This window comes from Mya arenaria, chromosome 6 (genome assembly GCF_026914265.1).
Source record: "Mya arenaria isolate MELC-2E11 chromosome 6, ASM2691426v1".
In the NCBI taxonomy this organism is placed as follows: Eukaryota; Metazoa; Mollusca; class Bivalvia; order Myida; family Myidae; genus Mya; species Mya arenaria.
This window is the reverse complement of record NC_069127.1, coordinates 47,515,858-47,542,805: the sequence shown is the minus strand read 5'-3', so window position 1 is coordinate 47,542,805 and position 26,948 is coordinate 47,515,858. Positions and strand designations below refer to the sequence as shown.

At 36.6% G+C, this 26,948-nt stretch overlaps 1 protein-coding gene across 2 annotated transcripts in view; it reads left to right on the top strand.

Moving 5' to 3' along the window:
• The first annotated feature begins 4,925 nt into the window (after positions 1–4,925).
• The window catches only part of LOC128238582 (cysteine and histidine-rich domain-containing protein 1-like), a 37,806-nt gene continuing 15,783 nt past the window's right edge, over positions 4,926–26,948 (top strand). Inside the window, exons 1-2 of one of the 2 annotated variants that reach the window (XM_052954645.1) lie at positions 4,926–5,109; positions 25,081–25,187. In XM_052954645.1, the coding sequence (XP_052810605.1) occupies positions 5,043–5,109; positions 25,081–25,187 (174 nt within the window). In that variant the 5' untranslated portion in view covers positions 4,926–5,042. The remainder of the gene's footprint in view (positions 5,110–25,080; positions 25,188–26,948) is intronic. The other variant, XM_052954646.1, reaches the window with a different exon arrangement.

The following is a 26,948-nucleotide window of genomic DNA, read 5'->3' as shown; positions in this document are numbered from 1 at the left end:
AAGGGCGGTAATCGTGCAACTATGCGGTTACGCTACACTCCATTGACCAGTTTTTTTATGCAATTTGTCCAATTTCATACATTTTAGTATAATTAAACAGCTAAAAACAAGGCATGTTATGTTATAAATGCATTTCATCTAGTAAACAATGTTTTCTTTTTATATAACAGTTCAATAATTATGTTCTATTTATGTTTGTAACTTTCATACGAAATGATAATGTTTATTAAAGTACTACAAAAATTGTTATTTCATGTCACTTCTTCATGATGAATTCCCCATATAATCACGAAACTTATTCTTCCCTTCAAGTTGTCATTCCAGCATGGTGACTTTGCCCCCTCCCCCTAAATGATTAGAACTGCAGTGTACAAGAACAATAACTCTATTTCAGCGAATTGCAAGAGTTATTCCCTTTGTTCCTTTTCCTGTCCGTAGCATAACAAGAAAACTACTTTTTGGAATTTCATTAAACATCATTCAATGGTAAAGCACAACAAGAGGAAGTGCAGTGCACAATGACTATAGCTGTATTTCAGCTAATTACAGAAATTATTGCCCTTTGCCTCTTTTTCTTGACCAGAGCATTACTTTCAAAATACTCATGGTATTGAAATAAAACTTGGTATATGGATAGGTGGCAATGACAAAAAGTACAGTGCACAAGCACCCTAATTCTGTCGTGTTCATTAATGTACCACACCCCTAATGAAATGTTCAACTTGAAACTCTTCAATTTCAATGCTTTAGCCTATGTTGTTAAGCAGAATACTACAAATATTTTGAGAATTTCATGGATGCGGTTCGATGCATTGTAATATGCTTGTTGGCCTTGACATTCCTTGTTTTTCAACATATAACAAATGCATAAACTATTAAACGGCGCCCTTTGATACTTTGCATCAATGGTCTTTCTTGTAATAAAACTGGCCCGCAATGCAGCATACGTTTTACTTATAGATTAGGTTGCAGCTTTGTCTGATATATGCGATCCTAGGCATTGAGCTTTAAATGAATGGTTCCACTGCCACGAAAAATGCTGGAAACCATCGGCCAAAAGATGTACTTGCAGAAGCTGGAAACCACCAGTCACGTGCTCCTCCATAGAAAACATAACCATCCCTAAACACACGGCGCTGATAATGGTCACTCCCACGCCGTTTTTGAAACTACAGTAATTGGCCAAAAGTTTATTTTTTCATGAATCGACCTGTTGAATGTCTTGTTCTACGATGTTGAATTTAAATCTAACAAAAAGTCACGTGACCACAAATGCAAACGGAAGTTGTAATTTGGCTCGATTGATTGTCAAACCAGGTAAGTTTCTTATCGATATTTTTGTTGTACACGAGAGCTCGTTTAAGTAACATAGCGCAAAAAAGAATGCATTGTTTTGTCTTTCGATCGGTGTTTTGGTCACCATTCATGCTTGCATAGTTTTCAAGAACACTTCGATACAAATAGTGTCCAGTATTTTTAGTAAGACTTGCACCACAACTACAACATTTTCCTTTAACATACTTGGATTCGAGATCAATTGGTTGATATAAATGGTATTTTTCAAGATACTACCAATCTGCATGAAACGTACTTTATTAACCGCACTTTCAAGGACTGCCATTTTTTCCCTCGGAGTACCAAAATATGGAACAGTTTTAATTAGTTATTTATGTTTATGTATCCGTTTAAAAATATTGCTACAGTATATATACTGTATACTGTACAGTATTTTGTTTTAGTAAATTAATAATTTATTTTATTTCCAGCTTGTTTTTGTCATTTTTGTCAGTAAAATTTGACGATATAAGTAAAAAAAAATACAGATTGTGCCGGTACTGTATGCTGTGATTTTGGCAAGAATGAACGTTATTCCCCCGCTTGTCATGTACAGTACTGACATTTGAACATGGAAAACTTTCAATGATACCAGCATTAGAAATACTTACCAGAGTATCGCGTTCTTTGGAAATTGTATCTAAGGCAAGAGTCTTTATTGATTAAATTCCAAAATAAACCCATCGCGATCGGAAAAACGCTTTTATAACGGGTGTTCCATAGTTAGGTACTGTTCCGATTTACGTAGGTACTTGCCCAGTAAAGAGGCAAAGGGAGGTAATAACAATGAAAATGTAAATATTTATTACAATGATGAATTGATAGAAAACGTTCAATCTTTTAAATATCTTGGCATTGTTTTGTCAAGTGGGGGATCATTTATGAATGCTACACAGACATTAGCAGATAACGGACTTAAGGCTATGGTAAAAATGATATAAACTCATTAAGTTCACTAGTGTTATACAGAGAACTAAAATGCACTATACATATGTCATCGTATATAGATAAATTGTATAGCTATAGACTTAGGAATATTATTGCTAGATTAAGATTGTCCTCTTATATGTTAAATGTTGAAAGAGGAAGATATGTTAATATTGAAAGAAATCAACGTAAATGTGTTTTATGTGTTCATAATGATATCGAAGATGAATATCACTTTGTTTTGATTTGTCCGAAATATAATGACATTAGGAAAAAATGCATAACCAAATTTTACTATGCAAGACCAAGCATGTTTAAATTCATTCAATTATTAAACTCGGAAAATGCTGCATGTCTACGAAAACTAGCATTGTATTGCAAACATGCTTTTAAGCTACGATATACTGCTTTGAATAATAATGCTTAACTTTTAACATGTTGAAATCATTGTTATATATGTATAATGCACTCTCGCATTTATCAACTATTGCCATGCCATGTGTTATGTTATTGTAACAACGATGAACTGTATATGTTCAAGTTAACAATAAATTTTCTGTTCTGTTCTGTTCTATAATTATGGGTCATTGTCATTAACTTAATCCGCTTAATGACAAAGAAGTGTGTATAAACGCTTTGATGGTGCACATTTCGGAAGGAGGTGTGATCAACAGAAACATGTCAAAATACTATCAATAATCATTGTTCAATTTTCTTAAAAACACAATTGTTTCGAAACACTAATGCACCTGTCATATGTGTTATGTAGACCGAATAAAAGTTTTTTTTAATATTTTGGATTAAAAATTGTCATTTACGGCAACAGAAGAATGTATTTTCCCCATTTTTTTTAAAATCTTATTTTCGCGAAAAGAACTTTATTTTTGCCAAAAACTAACCACATAGTTGTCAAAAATGTTATTTTCACCAAAACTAACATCAAAATCTGATTTTCGCAAAAATAACTTTATTTTTGACCAAAACTTATTATATTTTGGTCATTTTTTTATTTTCGCCAATACTTACTCTATTTTCATATTTCTTTCAAAATATTATTTTCGCGAAATAACTTTATTTTTGCCCAAAACTTACTATATTTTGGTCAAAAATGTTATTTTCGCCAAAACTAATTCTATTTTCATATTTCTTTCAAAATCTTATTTTCGCGAAAATAACTTTATTTTTGACCAAAACTTATTATATTTTGGTCAAAAATGTTATTTTCGCCAAAACTAACTCTATTTTCATATTTCTTTCAAATCTTATTTTCGCGAAAATAACTTTATTTTTGACCAAAACTTACTATATTTTGGTCAACATTTTTATTTTCGCCAAAACTTATTCTAATTTCATATTTCTTTCAAAATATTATTTTCGCGAAAATAACTTTATTTTTGCCCCAAACTTACCATATTTTGGTTAAAAATGTTATTTTCGCCAAAACTAACTCTATTTTCATATATCTTTCGAAATCTTATTTTCGCGAAATTAACTATTTTTACCCAAAACTTATTATATTTTTGTCAAAAATCTTATTTTCGCCAAAACTAACTCTAATATTTCTTTCAAAATCTTATTTTCATCAAAAATAACCTTATTTTCGTATTATAGTCAAAAAAGCTATTTTCGCGAAAATAGGTTATTTTCGTATTTTAGTCATACCGGCCCCAGTACGCATTCGGAGCTCCTCGGCCATTTTTTTTCAAAAACAGTTGTTTTTTAAAAAATGGCCGAGGAGTTCCGAATGGCCCAGTACGATGTTCCATTCGGAGCTCCTCGGCCATTTTATCGAAAACAACCTCGGATGTATGCAGGTACATCAGTTGAAGTAGTTCGTAAAATTTTGAATTATATCATTAATTAAATGTAGTGTTTTAGAGATGTATTTATTGATCTAAGTTTAAATTTATTGCCATTGAATTGTATTATTGCAAACATAATTAAAAATCCCAAGAGTAATGTCACAAAGTTTAACTTCTAAATAAAATTACTACGCGATCTACTTGCAGCGGACTTAAACGTACCACTTTTTGAGTATGTAAACCGTCCAAATACATCCGAGGTTGTATTTGAAAAAAAATGGCCGAGGAGTTCCGAATGTACGATGTTCAAGTCTACCCAAACTCCGCGCAGTGTTACTTCCCTTGCAGTACAGTAATCACTGCCTTCACAAATATCACGTGATGATAGAAACGGCACGTGATTGCAATTTACAAAATGGACGGAACACCTTTAAAAGAAATTCCAGCAACATGTTTCATTTGTTTAGAAAATAAACGATTTTATTCCATAAAAGGAAAAAATGCAAAACGTTCGATACATGTCTGAATAGCTAACAACACATCCATGTTGATATTGTAATTTGTAAATCCTACTTTCAATTTGAAAAAAGACCGAACATTTCCGAATGTTTTTTTTAATTGTTATTTTTTTATAAAACATATTATGCCTATCAACTGGCGTAAAGTAATTATTTAAGAAAGGATATAAGAATAAATATATATGATTTAAAAAAATGCCATTAAAAGTTTTCATCCAATTTTGGATGAAAATCTTGTGGTGGCAGTGTTACTGTACTGTTTACAAAGGGAAGTAACCCTGCGCGGAGTTTGAAGTCTACCATGGTCAATATTAAAACTGTTGTCTGCTCCATATTTTTCTTATGGTTAATTTGGCTTTGGGTTTGCAGGAACATTTTACAGAGATTTTGTTTAATAAAACACCGATGTAACGGGCAAGACCAAAGACGAAGAACTTTCCGGAAAGAATTTACTTAACAAATGGCGCTTTTACATTGTTACAACAAAGGATGTGCGTCAAAATTTGATCCAGCAAACAATCCAGCAGGTAAATTTGTGTGTTGTATAGGCTCCGTTTTCTCGAAAATTCGTAAGCATAACAAGCTTATTTCATTTGCAGGGTGACCCATTTGCAGGCGACCCATTTGCAGGCGACATGACCCACCGTATGGCCACACCCCCCTCCTTAATAAAAATCAGGCATTTTTTTTTTCAACACCAAAATTATTTTGAACATGATCATCTATCACAAAACCCTAAATATCAAACAAAACTACCAAGAAAAAAATCCCCAAAATACTAATAATTTTAATTAAACTTTGACATATTAATACCCTTGTTTAAATAATGGTGTTTACATAAAGATCCTATCTAACTTATTTTTAACCAATTGTTTTGAAACAACTCGCACTGACTCTTCATAAGAACATAATAAAGTTCCAGGAAAACCCTAGGTAATAAGGCAATATCTAATCACCATCAGAATCTATGTTTTCAACAAAATTTGCTTGTTTCATCAAGGAGGGTGTGTGGCCATTGGGTGAGTCATGTCAACGCAACTGTCATCTGTGATTTCAGCTAAATCTTGAATTTACAAAAAAAATCCAAAAAAACCCTGATTATCATGGAGATTTAGGATTCGGGTAATCATTTTTGCGGACACAAAAAAGAAAATCAATTATTTGTGAAATAAAGCAAGTATTAGTCCATAAAAAATCATAGGCCATTGAACTCCGCGAAACTCTGCGGACACTTGATAAGAATCTACACTAAAGTTATTTTCTGTTAAAAAATTCAACCGATTATGACGGCTCCAGTAAATTGCTATTATTCTTTTTCCTCTGCCTGTTTTGCATGAAGTTAGCTTACCACAAGAATGCAGTCATATTTCAATATTTGCACATGTATGCATCTTATAAACATGTTTTTTGCTAATGACTGCATACATTGATAAACACATTTCCTTAAATTTAGGAGTCAGAACTCACAATATACAGCAATTAACTTTATGACATGATAATTTTAACTTTATGACATGATAATTTGTGTTTTGTCATTTTGCAAGAATTCACGAAGCCACTTAAAAGATATGCAAGTGCCTTATAAAGTTCAATTCAAACCTACAGTACACTCCACGCGGAACTACCACTTTCCGTTTTCCTCGGCGGATTTTGGTCATCGCGGACACGACATCCAATTGATCATAATCCTCTTTCCTCGGCGTTTTTACTCGTTCACCCGTCGAGGCTGATCAGTGGACCGTATAATTACAATCGCCGCGTTACTCGGAGGTAAAAACACCGCGAAACTCGGAGGAAAACTGATAAGAATCTCCCACTGTATCTAATTTTGTTTAATTTATTTGATAATTTTTGCTACACCCGTAATTGTTTATAATTTTTTTTTATTTCGCGTACCTAATTTTCGGACACCCAAAGGACATCAAACGTAACTTACACACTTACCAAGTTTCACAGACGAAGATTATTGATTTTCATCTTTTATCCTGGCTAGATTGCCTTTAGAAGCGTATATGTACACCACTGTGACAAGTTAATTAGTAAATACCCATACTAAACGATGTATTGCATGTAGAAAGAGGAAGTGTGAAATATTTATTGGAGGATTAAATAAACAACTAGGGCAATCAAGGGATTAAGAAAACAAAGACATGACATTTTTGTAAAACGATCTGCCAATAAACTTTAAAACTTGTACCACACTTATAGACTGTAAGAAGCAATTATACATGTACAGTTATACTTCTTGAATCATCAATAAAAGTCAACACATTCAATGATATAGGTAACTAATTATTGTGATGAATTAAAGTTGGAAATGCAATACTTCAGTTACATTCGAAAACACCACTGAGACACATTAATCCTGCATAACAATATACATGCTCTCCATGAGATCCTCGTGGGTAAAACTGTGAGTTATGTGACGTCACACAGTGTGACTGTTTGATCTGAGCCGATAGAATGTGTTATTCATTTCAATGCATGTATAAAATGGTGTTTAATGGGATTTTAATTAACTTGATGAAGAATTTACACTTATATGCGTAATAAATAAGTTTAGAACCATTGATAAAAACAGATTAATTAATAAGCCAGGTAAAATGCAAATCAGGAAAAAAAGACCGAAAAATATTCACACTTACAAAGTTTTCAACACCTTCATTATTCCAATCTAATTAAGTTCTCAACACCTTAGTATAGTAAGAGAAAGATGACAATAACAAACACAAACACACGCTATGGTATATCTTTTAATTACAAATTGTGAAAAACAACAGTTGTTAGACGATGCTGATGAAAATTGATATGGAAATTTTCGATAATTATTTTTAAAAAGAAACTTACTGTACTTTGAAAAATTAATTATCTAATTATTCAATACTGTTTTAACAGAAGTAATGTACTGTAGTAGCTATGCACAAAACGTGGAGTTCCACGATTAGGTCAATAAATCGATACGATCACCGGCGCTACCGGCAATAAAACCCTCCATAGAAAACGATTAACTCGGTGCAACTCGGCGAAATTTAGCGAGGAAAAAGGTTGCGTACTCGGCGGAAATCCGCGATAAATTAAAAACGCCGCCATGTCACCGAGGAAAGTGGTAGTGGGAGTGTACTGTAGTTGAATTGGAACAGATGAGAATGAGAAGTTGAGAACATGTACAGTGTGTAACAATGTTTACTCTTCTATCCATATCCATGTGCACATAGTTAATATGATATGATCATTTCCCCTTCAAGGCTTGCTTGATATTCACATATTTGGTTTTACTTACTAATTTATTGTTTACAAGATTGTTGTATTTGATTCAATACAAATATGTCAGAGGATATATTTATAAATGATCTGTGAGCAACCATTTTTTTTACACGTCACATACATTTAAACACATTTTAATCCAAAGTCAAAGCCATTTTTTAGATAAGGATATTTCAGATAAACAATTAATGAATTTATTTTAATTTTATATATACACCATTAACTCGTATACATAAATTTATCACACCCTTTAGTTAACCTATACACTAAATATCAGGGATGATAAAATTCCGGATTAATCCGGAATTCCGGATTTATGGCCTCACGGATCGATTTTGAGATTAATGTAAATCAGTTGTTTTTTTTTCTGGGGGGGGGGGGGGGGGGGGGGGGTACAGGGAGCGATTCGAGCTCAGTTCGAACAATATGGGTACGAAAGGTGAGTTTTCCGGAAGTGTAAAGCCGGAAATTAACGAACCTAATTACGTCTAGGCAATCGAGCAATATGATTGGTTAAGATAGCATCCAGTGATTATGGAAATTACCGATGGGACTAGAAGACAGTATCCGAATAGTCGTATCCGGATATGACAGACGACGAAGACGAATAAACTGGTATTGGAAAATTAGAAAAAAAACAACCACCACCAACTTCTAAAAACATCGATTCGTCAATTTCAAGGGTATATTTGTCATTTATTCTTAAGAGAAATTCCCGAAACGTTTCTTTTTAAGTTAATAGAAAGTGATCAAACTGAGAATTTTGCGCATGTAGCACTATTTCGGACATCACGATTCGGATTGTGTCATAATAATCGATTTTTATTTTACAAATTTTATTTGGCCGATTGAAGTTTACGCTGTAAACAGTTTTTAGCTCCACTGGCCAAAGGCCATGGAGCTTATGTCGTCACAGATTGTCCGTCGTGAGTGCGTGCGTGCGTGCGTGCGTAAACTTTTACTTTAAACGACATCTCCTCTGAAACTGATAAGCGGATTTTGACAAAACTTCACAAGAATGTTCCTTTGGTGGTCCTTTACCAAAATTGCTCAAATGGTTCCGGTCCATTGCACAATATGGCCGCCAGAGCTAAAAATAGCAAAATCTTTAAACGACATCTCCTCTGAAACGGTTCAGCAGATTTTGATGAAACTTGACAGTAATGTTCCTTGGGTGGTCCTTTATTAAAATTGCTCAAATGGTTCTGGTCCATTGCACAATATGGCCGCCACAGCTAAAAATAGCAAAATCTTTAAACGACATCTCCTCTGAAACGGATAGGCAGATTTTGATGAAACTTGACAGAATTGTTCCTTGGGTGGTCCTTAACCAAAATTGCTCAAATGGTTCCGGTCCGCTGCACAACATGGCTGCCAGGGCAAAAAAATAGAAAAACCTTTAAAGAACATCTTCTCAGAAACCGATGATCAGATTTTGATGAAACTTAACAGAAATGTTCCTTGGATGGTCCTTTATCAAATTTGCTTCAATGGTTTCGGTCCACTGCACAAGATGGCCCCCAGAGGTAAAAATAGAAAAACCTTTAAACGACTTCTCCTCAGAAACCGATGAGTCCCAATGAAACTTGACAGAAATGTTACTTGGGTAGTCCTTAACCAAAATAGCCCAAACAGTTCTGGTCTGCTGCACAACATGGCAGCCAGAGCTAAAAATAGGAAAAACCTTTACACCACTTCTCCTCAGAAACCGATGATCAGATTTTGATGAAACTTGACAGAAATGTTCCTTGGGTGGTCATTAACCAAAATTTGTTAAATGGTTCCAGTCCACTGCACACCATGGCTGCCAGAGCTAAAAAATAAAAAAAACTTTATACGACTTGTCGTCGAAACCGATGACCTTTTTTTCGATAAAACTTGACAGAAATGTTTGTTTGGTGCTCCTTTACTCAAATTGCCCAAATCATTTCGGTCCACTGCACAACATGGCAGCCAGAGCTATTAAAGTAAAAAAATTTTTTAAATAACTTCTCCTCAAAAATTGATGATTGTATTTCTATGAAACTTGACGAAAATGTTCGTTAGGTGGTCTTTGCTTGAACATTTTGGCCAGTGGAGCACAGGCACTGATGTGCCTCTTGTTTTATTATTCTCATAATGTTTGAAGCATTGTTTACCATAATGGGAGGTTCAAATGAAAATTGGTTTGGTTCAAATTTAAAAAAAAATGAATAAATATTGTGTAGAAGTAATATATATTACGTAGAGGCAGTCATTTTATTTTCTATTTGGGACAGTTCAACAAAACTTCTTGAGGACCCAGTTTGAGTGAGATTTAAATTCTATTGTTGTAATTTGTATTTCCAGGTATGTTAACCTGTATAGTTACAAAAGTCAGGGATGAACAGACACCTCAGCCAGTGCATCCAGTTGTTCCTGTCAATGACTGACAATTCAATCCAGAGGCCATGATACTTGGATTTATGGCTGAACATGCTCCCTGGCACCACAGTAGTGTTTCTTATTTAAGACACTTGCCAAAGACACAAAAGCTCTCAGCGAATTAAAACTTCAAAGGTGTACAGCATCATACAAGATGACTTACGGAGTGGCTAGCCATTTCGATGATGAACATGTGGAGGAGTTAATGGATCTCGTTTTGTTTCAACTAAGACAAGTCAACAAACACAAACAATGAGGAAACTGTTGCAGCTATTTTTCTGGCATAGAGAAAGAAATAGTGTTGAGACATTTGGCCTCCTTAAAAATCACAAGGGCTGATTCTAAATCAATTTTCATAGAATTTGAAAGCCTGTTTGAGAGACTTGAACTGCCATGGGACAATCTAGTTTGTGTGCTACTGGACTCATGTAACACCATGAAGAGAAAAAAATCTGGCTTGGGGACCAGAATACGTCAAAGTCCACCATTCCACAATGGCTACGCTGCCAAAGCATTTAAGTCCCGTTTGGATATTACTTGTAATAATATATATAATAATTAATAACATTATATATATATATATATACATCAAATGTGCAGAAAATGGAATAAATACTTTTGAATAAATAACACTTTTACAATAAACATTTGCAAGCATGATAAATTATCATTGATAATTGATATGTTGTTCATTATTATAAATCAAACATCCCACAGTATCGACTGTTCATACGCAGGCATTTGATCATAGCCAGTTGTGTTTTATGGAAAGTGGACAACTGAACCAAAATGTAATGTACATGTCTAATGCCTGTGACTTCAGGTAAAAAATAAGTAAATTTAACTTTGTTTAAAGACAAAGGTGTTAAACTTCTCTGCTAAGATTCCTGATAATTTTTCTGATTGTGAATGTCTCGTGTTGAACATAATTATATCTACCAAACCGAAAGGTGTACTCCTTGAACACTATTCTAGGCAAAAAAGGGTATTAGAATCCCTGAAATATGGAAAGCTTCGGGGGCTTCACCCCCCTTGTCCCCCCACCAGGGCTTTGCCCTGGACCGATCGGGGGCTTTGAGCCGCCCCCTGAACCCCACGCAGACATTTTCAGGATTGGCAACTTGGCTCTGTTATCATCCCTGAAATATACTCTAAACTAGTATAAAAGCCCATTAATCTACAAGATGGCGGTCATAAAGCTCACTCTCTCTTCGGCTAAGTGCGACTATTCTCGTCGCTGTCGGTTGAGGTTACATACCACTATTTACTGTGACAGCTGTCACAACACTCCCCACGACTTAATTTGAAAAGCTTTGACCTTGGGGGGAAAACCTTGACTACCTTAAGACATAACCCCTTTTTAACAAAGTTACCGACATTCTAGCTATGACCAAATCTCAACCAAAGTTCAAACTAACCTTAACTTGAAGACTTTGACCTTGGGACCTTTAACCCAAACACAGTTCGAGATCAAACCAACGTTAACTTTAAGACCATGACCTTGGGACCTTTAACCCAAAAAGATACTTTTAACACCTTAAATGGTCCGTTGAATTGCCTGTTGATTAGCCCCTCAAAACAGATAAGTTTGAACTTTGGTGTCTCCTCCTCAACCTGGATCGAAACGTCCCACAATTTTCATTGAAGATAGGTCCAAACGACCATCCAAAGTTGCACTTCCATTTAGCTAACAATCCCCTTCAAGCTGATACAGCTCCTTTGAGCTTCTTCACCTTTACTGAGGACACTGAAACTGGTCCTCTGCATTCATTGCCGCCTGGTGCATCAAAATCCAATGGGTGCCGTTGGACGCACTCGCAAGCTTTCTGGTGTGTTCAGCAAAGATGAACTTGGCGATGAGGTATCGCTAAGACTGATACCCGGGTCCGCAGCCTTTGAGATCTGCAAAGGGATGTCTGGATTGTCTTGGAGACGGTAGTCCCGGGTACACTTTTCTGGTTCATACACCTGTTCAGAGGTCTTGCGTTTAGGTGGCAGCTTGGCGATGTGCTCTTCAATCCACCTTTCTTCTACTATTTCAATATCGTACGTGCATTTGTTCATGTGATGAAGGTATTTGGTCATCCGTTGCTTGTCCTTTCCACATGCCTTTGATATCGGCACGTTGGCCATACCTTGGAACAGGCTTTTTTGTACTTCATCATCTGCTGGCCGACACACTGCCTTGGACAACTCAATAACAAAGTCCTCTGGGGGTTGAAAAAACTCCTTCTTTCTGGTCATATCCTTCACCCTCTTAACGAACTTCCCTTCTGCCATCTGAAACAACAAATAAGTATTTCATAATTATCCTTTGCATGCCCTACACCTGTATTTATCAATGTTCAACGCGTCACGGGCTGTAACTTGACACAAGAACCATGATACAACTCATTACAGTAATCACATTGTATCATGAATCTATTGTCCCATGGCTTCCTACAGTAACAATACTCATCCGTGGTTGAGCCTGCATCCACAATCTGTATGGCTGTATCACCTTTCTTTTGGTAATCTTTAATCCAGTTTGGTTTATTCCGGTCTTTGCATGGCATGAGCCTATCATGGTTCAGCACACACACTGCATTCCTGAGTTTCACTCGATACAAATAACTTGACAATTTCTCTACAATCAAGGCCGGTCCTTTCCATGGGGAACAAAGTTTTCTACAGTTGCCTTTGATCACTGCAGTATCTTAAAGATACACCATATCACCTTTCTGGTAGGGCCGTATCAATATCTTCAGATCCTAGTCCCGTTTTGATCTTTTCAAAGAGTTCTTGAGGGTTTCTCTTGCCACTTTATGTGCATCTTGAATGCCCTTCACAAGGTTAGCCACATACTCATTTGGCTCTTGTTGTTTTCCCTGTGGCAACGGAAACATGAGCTGTGCCAGAGTACTAACTTCCCTCCCCAACATCAGCTTATTGGGTGTGAACCCTGTGCTTCTATTCACAGATGATCTTATTGCACCCGCTATCTGCTGTACATTCTTGTCCCACTGATTTTGCGATTTGTTTAAAAAACAGCGCACTGAATCCATCAAGGTCCTGTTGTACCTTTCCACTTGGCCATTAGCAGATGGCCTATATGGAGTGGTCCTCGCTTTGTGGATTTGTAATATCTCAGTCAGTGCCGTGAACAGCTTGCTCTCAAAAATTTCGCCCTGATCAGAAAATAACTGTAAGGGATACCCAAAACGGGTAAAGAACTGGTCAACAGCTGCTTAAGCAGTTACTTCTGCCTTTTGAGAAGGTAATGGCACACATTCCACCCACTTGGTGAACTGGTCCACCATCATCAAGCAATACTCATTTCTATTAGCTGTTTTAGGCATTGGACCTAAGAAATCGATGTGCACTCTTTCCATGGGTGCTCCAGCATGATACTCCGTCATCGGTACCCTCCCATAAGCAGCCCTTTTTCTTATTTCGGCTACACACATCACACAAGAGTATGTATCGTTCAATATCCGCACTCATACTAACCCAGACGAACTTTTCGTTTATTTCTGCTTTTGTCCTCGCCACACCTTGATGTCCAGCTGATGGTATATCATGGTGCTACAAAATTGCCTGCTCTTTCAAACTTTCCCAGTCTCCAGTGTCTGTCCTTTTACGAAGCAACACCCAATCTTTTAGCACAAACAGTTCTTTGTTAACCCAAAAATGCTTAGCAGTTGGGCCCCTCAAAAATAATTCTCCCTCACTTGGTACCTGACCAGTTGCAATGTAATCAAGTATTACTTTGAAAGAATCATCCTTTTCCTGTGCAGCCTTGAGATCAGCTATAGAGAAACCCCAATATAACCAGTAGAACCAGTAAAACCTTCCCGAGGCAACGCATCTGAAGACCCTTCCCGACATGGCCCGCCGGTAAAACCTGCCTGGTTAATTGAACCAGTAAACCCTTCAAGATACGTAGCAACGGTAATCCCATCTTCCTTTGAATTGGATCCAATCCCCGTATTTCTGTTTGAATTACATCCAACCCCCTGATCTCTGTCTAGCCTTTCCTGAACCTTGGTTATTGTAACCCCAGTGTCTTTTTTGAACAGCTTTAATCTCTGGCAAGGTTGATAGATTAACAGCATCATCCACTGTTCTTTTGAATTCTCCCCAGCATTCATCTGCACGTGTTCAATATACGCATCCACCACATGGCAACTTTTTTGGTGATATACCAGCTACATACTCAGAACAAAGCACCAGATTGTCCCCAGAAAGTCTTGATAATGCATCCGCATTCTGGTGTTTTCTTCCAGCTCTATGTTTCACCACCATGTGATACTGTGAAAACTCCTCAATCCATCTAGCCAGCTGCCCTTGAGGTTCTTTAAACCGTAGCAACCAGGTCAAGCTGGAGTGATCTGTTCTCACCGTAAACACTCTACCTAAAAGGTAATGTCTATATTGTCTTGTGATACGGACAATGGCTAAAAGTTCTTTTCTAGTAGTGCAGTAATTCTTTTGTTCCGTTCTTAGCGAAAAGCTACAATAAGAAATAACTTTTTCAACACTTCCCTGCACTTGACTCAACACTCTTCCTATTGCAAAGTCTGAAGCATCTGTGTCAAGAATAAAATATCCATCTTTACTTGGCAGCCCTAGTATGGGTAGTGTGGTCAGAGCTAACTTCAACTGAACATTGGTATTGTTAAACACAATATTATTTATCTCAGCATCGTCTTGAGCGTTGTCCTCTTGCAAGACATCCTCCACTTCATGTGCATTAGCGACAAATTTTCCTCTCTTGAATGTGCAGTATTTATCACCTACATTGACAAGAGACACCACTGGTTTTATTCCACTCTCTCATAAAACGCGGGGGATTTCATATTTTCAACCGGTTCAACCACATTATCACCTAACTGTTGATCTACATCACAAACCACTCTCACTACTGAATTAGGGTGTACCACAACCCTCTTAAAAATTGTAACCCGTGCAATTGTTGGCTTATCATCTTTAAACCGGGTTCTTAAAGGAATGACTTCGCCAATGTCTCTGCAGACCAGTCTACCTTTACGCCCAAATGATGTTATAAATCATGTCCAATTAATAGATCATCACTAATTGGCGCCACGTATACACGTTCCTTAAATGACTGGGTTCATATCTGCATTCAAACAGGTTGTGTTACAAACCCCTTTAGTTCAGAGTCTTTATCTGCCATCTGCATTATAGCATCTTTCACCTTCTTTGGCTTCTTCACTAATTTGTCATAAACATGTTTCGACAGAATGGTTATCTCGGCTCCAGATTCTAAACATGCTGTCACTTGTTCGTCACAACTTGTCATTACCACTGACAATACTCCAGCACTTACCCGAGTTATTCTACACATTCCACAGGAGCCTCCTGATCTTCCACTTTTATAGTAGATCCCTTTATGTGATCTACTACTTTTTTGGGTCAAGGGTCCGGGGCAAAGGTCCCTGTCCCCTTGTCGTTTAAAAAACGTTCTGAAGATTTCTCTGTTGGTTGCTTCTTCTTCAACCACTGTTTTTATTTTGAACAATCTTTTTAAAGTGACCTCCTTGGTTACAAAACCAACAGCTCTTACCGTTACTATCCATTCTTCTTAATTATACCCCCCAAAACAAAGTTTGGGGGGGGTATACTGGAATCGGTCTGTCCGTCTGTCTGTCTGTCTGTCTGTCCGTCTGTCCGTCTGTCCGTCCGTTTTTTTATTTTTGTCCGGGATTCATCTTTGTCGTTATTGAACAAATCTTTTTCAAACTTTCAAATATTAATGACCATGATGTAAACCTGTGCCTCCGTGGATTTGGTCAGAGTCGCATGATCCTGAGTGGAGTTGTGGCCCCTTAATGAGTTAAATTGGGCAAAATTAGCTTTGTCCAGGATTCTTCTTTGAAGCTATTGAGCAAATCTTTTTAAACTTTCAAATATTAATGGCCATGATGTAAACCTTTGCCTCCATGAATTTGGTGGGAGTCACATGATCCTGAGTGGAGTTGTGGCCCCTTAATGAGTTAAATTGGGTAAAATTAGTTTTGTTCGTCCTACTCCTTCGTCATTTTTGAATGAATCTTTTTCAAACTTTTAGCCATGGTGAGAACATTTGCCCCTGTGATTGTGGTTGGAATCACATGATCATGTCTCCAATTATGGCCCCTGAATAAGTTAAAATAGGCAAAAATTATACAGCTTTGTCTAGCCTAATCCTTGGTCATTTTTTCTCATTTTTTCTATAAATCTTTTTCAAACTTTCAGATGTCAATGACCATGATATGAACGGTTGAATATGTGATTTGGTGCACCTGTATTAATCAGAATGTTTGCATGGCCTTAAAAAGACCTTTAATTGATTTTGTCCTTAAAAAGACCATCAAAAGTCCTGAAGTTAGCTGCATACAGGCCTTAAATTTGTTACAATATTTGCTTTGGTGGCCTACTCCTTTGTCATTTTTCAATATATTTTTCTCAAACTTTCAGCTATCCATGACCATGATGTGAACCTTTGTATATGTGATTTTGTGCACCTGTATTATTTCCTTGGTACTCATGTGTGGGGGGGAGGTGGTGGGGGTGGGTAAACAGAAATTGGGTTGGCAGACTGTCAAATTCACCCGTCCACCTTCATTTTGGAATATCCTGTCAGGAGTCATGACCCCTTTATGGTGAAAATGAGAGAAACAGGTTTGTTATCTCCCCTGAGGTGGGTGGGAGTGGGGTAATATTCGCTTTGGTGGCCTACTCCTTTGTCATTTTTCATCATGACCCCTTTATGGTGAAAATGAGAGAAACAGTACCAACATACTATAGTGACCATTTTGTGATCTCTGCTGCAGTGCCATGGCAGTCCCTGATTCAGTAATAGGTATTCTAAATAAACTAAATAAATGTATTGCCTTGTGCTTTCTAATGATACCATAACTAAGGCCAGGGCAAACAACCTAGACAGGGAAGGGTTGGGGGGTATTCGTTAGCCTTTGGCTTACAGTTCTAGTTTAAAGTCTGGTTTAGACTCTGGTACAAAACTTGTTCGACCTGAGGTTAACTGCTGCACCTGTTTGGTGAGCTCCTCTAATTTCCTTGCCATGGCAGATTGTTCCGTTGCTACTAAATTTACCTGACCATCATCCCTTCTTTTATGTTTCCTACCATCAATTGATCTGGTCACATATTGAAAATCCTTCACAATATTAAGAGCTTGCTCTATTGTGGTTGGATGTTTCAAAACCATATACTTTCTGGCCTCCTTATCACTTAAGCCATGACAAAAATGCTTGACTGCCTCTTTTTGCATGTGCATTTCAGGGTAGTCGCTAAAAGCTTCAGTACCCAAGGATAAAATCCTATCAGCCCAGAGCTTCAAACTTACATTCCCACCCTGCAACGCTTGTTCAAATTGAGACCGCAGAGTATCTGGTACCTCATTATTACCGAAATGGTACTTCAACTTTTTAAACACTCCCTGTAAGACAGCTGCTTGGTACGAGTTATAATTAGGGATGGCAACGAGTACCCGAGTACTCGAGCACTCGATCAAACATCCGAGTGCTCGAGTACCAAATCACTACTCCGAGTACTCTGAAAAAATCTATAAAAATCACAAAATACAAGATTTACAGACGAAGTAACGGATCTGGTTAGTTGCCAAGAGGACAATTAATGGTCCCTCTAATCCTCACTGTGTGACACAATTGACCCTAATAAATTAGTTTAGAGTTGCAAACTGTCAGCTAAGGGCCCCTATTTCCAATTAGCACTGATGTCAATTAGCGAAGTTTTGATAGCGGAACTTTCACCTACACAATTCTATTGTTTACAAATAAGAGTCCTTTCACCAAACAATGTACGCTAACGAGCGAATGAGTAGCGACCGTTACGAGCATTGATTTCTTAATGGGCGTATTTTAACTATTTTTGTAATGATTATCACAATTGATCGGTTGATATCTTAAATCAAGAATTATGAATATTAATGAGATAAACAACAATAATACAGTACGAATTAACAGGGGTCGACACTAACCATTTTTCCAAGGGATCCCAAGGGACACCAACATTTGAAATCAGGTGTCCCTTCCTGAAATTAGGAGTCCCTTCCACTTTTTACATTTTTTTCATTGTTGAGCCTGTTTTAATATTAAATTCAACATCCTTTTACTTTTCGATTTGTAATGCAAGTATACACCACCATATTATACATGTTTTCAGCAGCATGTAATGACAGGTTAGTAGCACTGAATGGCAGTGAGGTATATTTTGGTCTCTAAGTTGGTAGATTGGGTTCAAAAGCGGGAGAATGTCTAAGTCCCTTTTGTTTTCAGTCAAAAACAGAGATGGATACAATGTAAACAAAAACTTGATGTTGTTACTATTTTTAGATTTTTGGAAAATACGCATAAAATAAATCATGGTTCAGAGTCTTGTCAAATGTCGGTGCTTTTCATTAAGAAACTGTAGGAATATTACATCTGGCTTGTGAAAACTCCAATCAATATTTAGTAGAGCTGTTGATAAATCAATCAGACTGCCCAACAGACGTAGTGCATACTGGAAGAGCAGACGACCAAAAATTGTGTATACATGTTAATTTTCGCGCCAAAAAGCCATAAAATTTTATAAATTAATGAATAAAACCCTGCAAATTTTATTTCATTATTTTTTTTATCAAAGCGTAAAATATATGTCTTTAAAATTAACAAAAAATATTGATAAGTTGAATGCTGAATGTAGGATGCTGTTCTTTTGTGTCGTAAATGTTACTGTAAATACTCAAAGGTCGTATCATATTATATAAAAGGTATCACAAGAGTTGGCATCTTTTTGGGCGGTTCTGACACATGAGCAAAACAATTCCACATAAGTATTTTACCGATAATAAATCTCTGTCAGCTCTGACCTTGTTTAAAATGTAAACAACAAAACAGAAGCGTTAACCTGCATGCGCCTTGTGAAATGACCTGTTTATTTATAGATTCATGACGTAACTATAGTCAAATAGTCACCTATACTTTCGCTTTGATGAGTCCGATAATGATAATTAATAAGATCGTTTTGACATGTGCTGTCAAGAAATTTAGGGGAGCCCGAATTTAGGTAATAAATTAATTAAATGCTACTTATTTATTGATATTTAACGTTTATCAGTCAAAAATTTAAGTGTCCTGACGGAATACCGGACTTCGAAGTTCAGGTGTCCCTCCTGAAAAATTGGTGTCCTCGGGATCCCGGGACCCCGTTAGTGTCGAACACTGGAAGTAATTCTTTCTTTATTTTTATGTAAGCTATTAATTTACGTTTATTGTAATTCTGATTGATGTTCATTATAAATCGCGACTATCTAGACGCTGGAATAAAATCCGGGTTTAACTTTCAAGCTTTATTGTAGCTTATTTGCAGTGCATTCTTCAATGTAAAATCATTAAAGTGAAATGAAAAAAGACATGTAACAGCATTTGTTTTCCTTTTATTTAATTTTCTGTTAAAGTAAATAAAGGAAGTCTAATTAAAAGATGAAAATGACCAATTATATGACCAACGCATGATATACGCCATAGCGATACATGTATACATGATCTTGTCTTTCCCAAAAACAAATTAAATTTTCCGAGTACCCGAGTAATCGATCGAAAGATTGTCCGAGTACTCGAGTACCAATTTTACTACTTGTTGCCATCCCTAGTTATAATGGTAAAATAATCAAGAGAGCTACTCTGCAAGCTTCAAGCAAGATCGTCAAAAACTTTCTTCTTCTGTCCACTTAAGAGCTCTATAATGAATGCTCTTGAAGGGCCGCTCAAATGAAGCCCATTACGTATCACCTTTGAACGTTAAGTTATTTGGCAGTTTACGAGGATCGCCCTGAACTGAACCAGAATCAAAAGAATCATCTGAAAACAGATGACAACCTGTGCCGCTGTGCACGTCTTGACCTTGACCGTGAGCTAGAGGTCGCCGAACTATCTGAAGAATATTTTCTACGCTTGTGATGCTTGCTCTTCTTTTTGGAATGCTTTGACCTTCGTGTCGACCTGGACCTGGACCGCGAGTCTGAGGTAGAGCTTGAATAATGTCTCCTGTGAGACTTGTGCTTTCTTGCCTTCCCGTGTGCCGGTGACCTTGACATTGAATCCTTGTCCTTGACCTCTTTGGGTGTCGGTCCCATTGTTTGCTTATGAAAATCTGTATCAAGGTTTACCAAACCAGATGCAGATCGCACCTCTTTTTGCAGAGTCAGTTTTGGTTTAACATCCCCCGGTGGAACCGGCAACTGCTGCTCACCAAACTTTATATATTCTTTTTTTTTCACATTCGCCTTCAGAGCCCTCACTTGCACCATCTACTGTTCATCTTCATCCGGCTCAGCAAAATCAACCAGTTTCTCCAACTTAATGGCTAACACTGTGCCTACTATTTGTTTAAAAACCCAAAAAGTAATATAACCTTTTGACTCCCTGTGCGCCACCAGTGCTCCTGCCCTAGTTTCCCCTATTCCGGGTAAAACCCTTTTAATTTCCTCTTCAGTAGCTGTATTAATCTTAAGCGCCATATCTGCAACTTAATAACACAACATCAGGAAAGAAATCAGAATACTAGCGACGTAATTGCATTTGGGATCTTTACCACAACTATAGGTGAAGCAGCCAAACCGACTTTACCTTCTCATTAATCAGATTGCTGAAACAGCACTCTACTACATTCCAAATACAGGTGCAAGGTCTTTATACATGCCTATGCTGAAACAGCACTGCATGAAGCAAATCAAAAATTCAAGCACGAATTTCTGTTTACAATACAATGTTACATTTAAATAAAATCTAAAACATTGCGCATATGCATTATTTAACCAAAAACTGGATAAAATACAGTAAAAGAAGGAATTATCTTTTAGCAATACAATGTTACATTTAGATCAAATCTAAAACATTGTGCTTATGCAGGGACCTTTATTCCAGACTCGCTTAATCATTAAAATGTGGGCATACGTGTAGATAAAGTTCTACAAATCTCTACTAATATTTATCAGGCCTTTTACTTATTTGGGACTCGAACCTCTCTTGTTGGGTCTGTTCATCTGTTGAGGTCTAACAATGTTAGCAGTCAACTGTTCATGTACACAATCTGCCAAAAACACTAAAGCTAGGCAGTTCATCGGTCACGAAATCACATGACCCGATCCTTCACTTCCCTCCAAACGTATGTTCGTTTAAGATCTGACACCACTAATGTAATTTTATATATACATCATTAACTCATATACATAAATCAGCACCTTTAGTTAACCCTTTACTTCATGTAAACCTAAGCCATTTCAGGCTGCCATTGTATGGCTTATCAGTTCATATCAGTACCCCTACTTCATAGGAGATTATTGATATTATTGGAATTTTAACCCTAATGTATTACAAACCTATTTTCTTAGTATTTCTTTTGGTTTAATCAATAAGTCATCAATGTAAAGTTTATAGAGAATTAAATTTTCAATCCAGTCATATAAATTTTATTTTGTTATCTAAATTATTTACGCATGATATTCATAAATAAACAGAAAAATATGTCAAATTTGATGAAAATTAATTTTTATTACACTTTTATTTATCAAACATAACACAAAATATTATATAAACAACATATTTTTATAATTCATTTAATGCAACCTGGATTGAAACAAAGATGGACAGAATTAAAAAATAATTCACAACAAAGAAGCACGGCATATTTATATATATGAAACAGAAGAAAAAAAAGTTGATCAACAGTCACAGTAGTTATAACTTTCGGTTATTAAACAATACAATGAACAAATAAAGTTATTATTCAACTACTAAATGAGGCCTGCATGTTGTTGTTTTCTAAATTTATATCGTTTATTGCATGTCCAGGTATTGTCATTTGTGTTTGATTTTAAAAATCCTCATTTCTCGTATCCTTGTGTGCGTGACGCCGAGGTCCGAATTCGCCATCTTGACGTCGTACTCAAACTAATTTTAATCGAAGCCAGAATGTTCCGATTCGTCAGACAAACACTGAAATATAAATGACATTATTCAGGAATGTTGTTTTAAACTGAAGTTGACAATGGCAGAAATCAGCTCTACATTGCATTCTTGTGTATTCGAAAACACGTGTTTCAACATCTGATCGATGTTAAATTGGGTCATGTCAAAGTTTAACAATAGGGATAGTCATTATTTTATAACACATTTGTACTTACTTTCAATTTGTAGAAGCAGATGCACATTTTTATGACCGGATTAGCGAAACAGAAGTGACACATATGTCCCATATAATGATTTATGGCCTTTGTTTATACAAGCCAGACGATTTTTTTGTTTATCCAACATGGCCTACATTTTGACACGTTTTCGAACCATGACCTGTGACGTCAGGCGCGTGATCAATAAAATATAGTTGTATTATTGGTAGTTAATTATAACTTGCAGTATTGTGTAAATTTCCACGAGGAAAACGAGAAAGGAATGCCCACAAACCTGCGCAGTCAACGTTTTACGCATCTTTGTTACCAGTGACCTTATTTCGCGATTTTCCGAAATTCTTTAAATAGTAACATAGTGTTTTTTTAGTGCAATTTTTTTTTTTTTTTTTTTTTTTTTTTTTTTTTTTTTTTTTTTTAGTGCATAATGGACCGTCTCCGTGGCCTTGTGGTTAAGCGTCCGCCTACGGAGCGGGAGGTCGTGGGTTCGATCCTGGGCCGCGTCATACCGAAAGACGTTAAAAGCTGGTACAAGTAGCTCCCTTGCCTGGCGCTTGGCATTTAAAGGGTAGTGCTTGGGAAAGTGGTGTACTCAGTACTGGTTCTACCCAGGAAAGTTGTATCCCGTGTATCGGTGCTTTACACCGAGCACGTTAAAGAACCAAGAGGTCTCTTCGCAAAGAGCTAGGGTATCGCACCCGGATTTCTTGTATCTCACTCTGTTTCTTCAAGTCTTCCAATGTCTGGATTTGACTGCGAATTGCTGTCACTTCTATCTCATGTCACTTATGGCATTTAAACACAATTTAAGTCGTGATGGCGTCACGGCGGGGTCAAGCCATAATGCAGCCAATGGGCGCGGGCAGACCTTGATAAACTCAAATAAACAAACAAACATTTTTAGTGCATTGTATTTATCGATGTTTATACTTCATGAATATGAATTTATAGCGAATAAACAAGCATCAGGTATGAAAATAAATGCCCCTACATTACGAATACGTAGGATTACGTATCTATGAAGCTATGGATAAAACGTTAAGATCCGTATCTATGAAGCTATGGATAGATAAGTAAAATTGCGTATCTATGAAGTAAAGGGTTAACCTATACACTAAATATACTCTAAACTAGTCTAAAAGCCCATTAATCTACAAGATGGCGGTCATAAAGCGCACTCTCTCTTTGGCTAAGTGCGACTATACATACCACTATTTACCGTGGCAGCAAATTATTAGACTAATATTAAAATATGACAGCGTTGGTGAATTGTTGATGTGAAATATTTAGACGTGTGGAGTAATACTCAAATGCATTGAAAAATTTATCTGTAACTCTGGATTTCAATGTCGACTACACATTACCAACATGCTGCATCATTCAGTTTACATGCAGTGAAAATAAACTTGGGTAATCCAGTTATGGCCTGGACATGGAATTGCTAACGTTCCCCCCCATGGTGATTCTAGTGTTTGAGGTATGGACCTGGAAATTGCGCACGACACATCCTTTTAATGTAATGATGCTTTGTATAAAGTTATTTGAAAATGACTTTATTAGTGACCAAGTTGTGGTCCGGACACGGAATTGCTAACGCCCCCCAGTGAAATTAGCCTTTGAGGTACGGACCTGGAAAGCATGCTTGACAAATCCTTTTAATGTAGAGATGATTTGTATAAAGTTATTTGAAAATTGCTTTAGTAGTAACCCAGTTATGGCCTGGACATGGAATTGCTAACGCCCCCCCCATGGTGATTCTAGTGTTTGAGGTATGGACCTGGAAATTGCGGGCAACACATCCTTTTAATGTAATGATGCTTTGTTTAAAGTTATTTGAAAATGACTTTATTAGTGACCAAATTGTGGCCCGGACACGGATTTGCTAACGCACCCCCATGGTGATTCTAGTCTTTGAGGTATGGACCTGGAAATTGCGCGCGACACATCCTTTTAATGTAGTGATGATTTGTATAAAGTTATTTGAAAATCGCTTTATTAGTTACCAAGTTATGGCCCAGACACGGAATTGCTAACGGACGGACAGACAGATGGACAGACGATGGAGGCCATAACATAATACGACCCTTCGGGCGTATAAAAATTGTGTCAGAGACCGGGTTCGAACCGGTGTCGCCAAAATTGCAGTCCAGCGTTGTATCCACTGTGCTACGAAACAGTTGGAATATTTAAGCTATATACCTAACTTGGTAATATCACGTGATAACATCGACTAGCCAATAACGCATAAGGAATGAATTATCACCTCAAACTGATGTCTGCATGCTATCACCGTATAGTGCGAAAACTATGAGATGACCGTGTATGAAAGAATGATAAAAAGGCGTGAAATTCCAATTTGGGACTGTTATTTTAACCTCCAAATAGCGACAGAAAAGAAGAAATAAAATTGGGACCAAAAAGTAAATTAAATATAGCGATAATTTCGGATAAATAGTGTTCAGATTAACAGTGTTAAAATGTATTTGCATCGTTACTCCTTTGACTTTTAACATACCATACCTTTGAAATGAACCCTCTGTCAAATATGCTGTGATGGCTCTAGTTATCTAATAGAAGTTCCACCAATGTAACCATTATGATTGGTTGCATGATCAATGTAAGTGTTGTTTGTTTTGTGCAGATGGCTGCAAGTTCCATCCTGGGGTTCCTGTGTTCCACGACGCCATGAAGGGATGGTCTTGTTGTAAAAAACGTAGCACTGACTTCACTGAATTTCTCAACACACCTGTAAGTGGACAAGTTGTTTGGGCATAATTTCTTTAATTCACCTTTTGTTGTTGTAGAATTTTATACGATCATCACAATATGGACATGTACATGTAACTATGTTTCTGATTTTTAGCTCGACTATTCGAAGAATGAGGAGAGCTATACTACTCACCCAAGTGTCGGTGTCACACCTTGGTTAAGGTTATGCATGTAAGCACCTTTATGTTATTATCTCGGCAAATGCATCATGTATTGCATTGAAACTTTAGATATGTATTCCCACCTATCCAACCTATTTAATTAATCAAGTTAGATAACACTTGGCCTGTATCATTTGACTTAAAAATTCTGGTTAAGGTTTTGCATGTAAGCGCTATAGGTTAATATCTCAGCAACTACTTGATGTATTGCATTAAGACTTAATACAGTGATCCATGCATGTTTCGCCAAAACTATTCAATTCTTACAATGAAAAGCGGCGGAATAGTCGAGCACGCTGTCTCTGTGGCAGCTTTTGTTGGAATCAGGCCAATATAATGAAGTGTGTAATATTGCCACAGTAGACAACAAGTTGCTGGACTGAAAAATAAATTAGTATGATGTTGTATACTTAACCCTTTACTTCATGTAAAACCAAGCCATATCAGGCTGCCAGTGTATGGCTTATCAGTTCATATCAGTACCCCTTCTTCATAGGAGATTATTGGTTATTATTGAAATTTTGACCCTCATGTATTTTTATAGTATTTCTTTTTGTTAAATCAATAAGTCATCAATGTAAAGTTTTTAGAGAATTTAATTTTCCAATCAAGTCATATAAGTTTTATTTTGTTTTCTAAATTATTTCCGCATGATATTCATAATCAAACAGAGAAATATGTCAAATTTAATGAAAAGTAAATTTTATTACACTTTCATTTATCAATCTTAATACAAAATATTATATAAACAACATGATTTTATAATTCATTTAACGCGACCTGAATTGAAACAGATGGACAGAATTAAGAAATAATTCATAACAAAGAAACATGGCATGTTATATATGAAACAGAAGCAATAAAAATAAAAGTTGAACCACAGTCACAGTAGGTATTACAAACTACAATGAACAAATAAAGTTATTATTCAACTCCTAACTGAGGCCTAGATGTTGCTGTTTACTAAATTTATATCGTTTATTGCATTTCCAGGTATTGTCATCCTTGTGTGCGTGTAGCCGAGGTCTGAATTCGCCATCTCAACGTCATACTTAAACTCACTTTAATCGAAGCCAAAATATTCAGATTTGTCAAAATCACTGAAATATAAATGACATTATTCAGCAATGCTGTTTTAAAGCGAAGTAAACAAAGGCAGAAGTTATTTCTACATTGCATTCCTGTTTATTCGAAAACACATGTATCAACAGCTGATCGATGTTAAATTGGGTCATGTCAAAGTTTAACAATAGGGATAGTCATTATTTTATATCATATTTGTACAAGTTTACTTTCAATTTGTAGAAGCAGATGTGCATTTTTATGACCGGATTAGCGAAACAGAAGTGACACATATGTCCCATATAATGATTTATGGCCTTTGTTTATACAATTTTTAACCAGGTTTTCACATAGTGAAACCTGGTTATTAGAATGGCGAACGTCGTTGTTCGGGCGGGCGGGCCGGCGGTCCGGGCGGCGTCAAGCTCACCTATGAAACTGAATAACTTTAGTAAGGATTGACATATCTTGACCAGACTTGGCCTATAGATAGAGTGTATGGGTACCTTTCATGGGA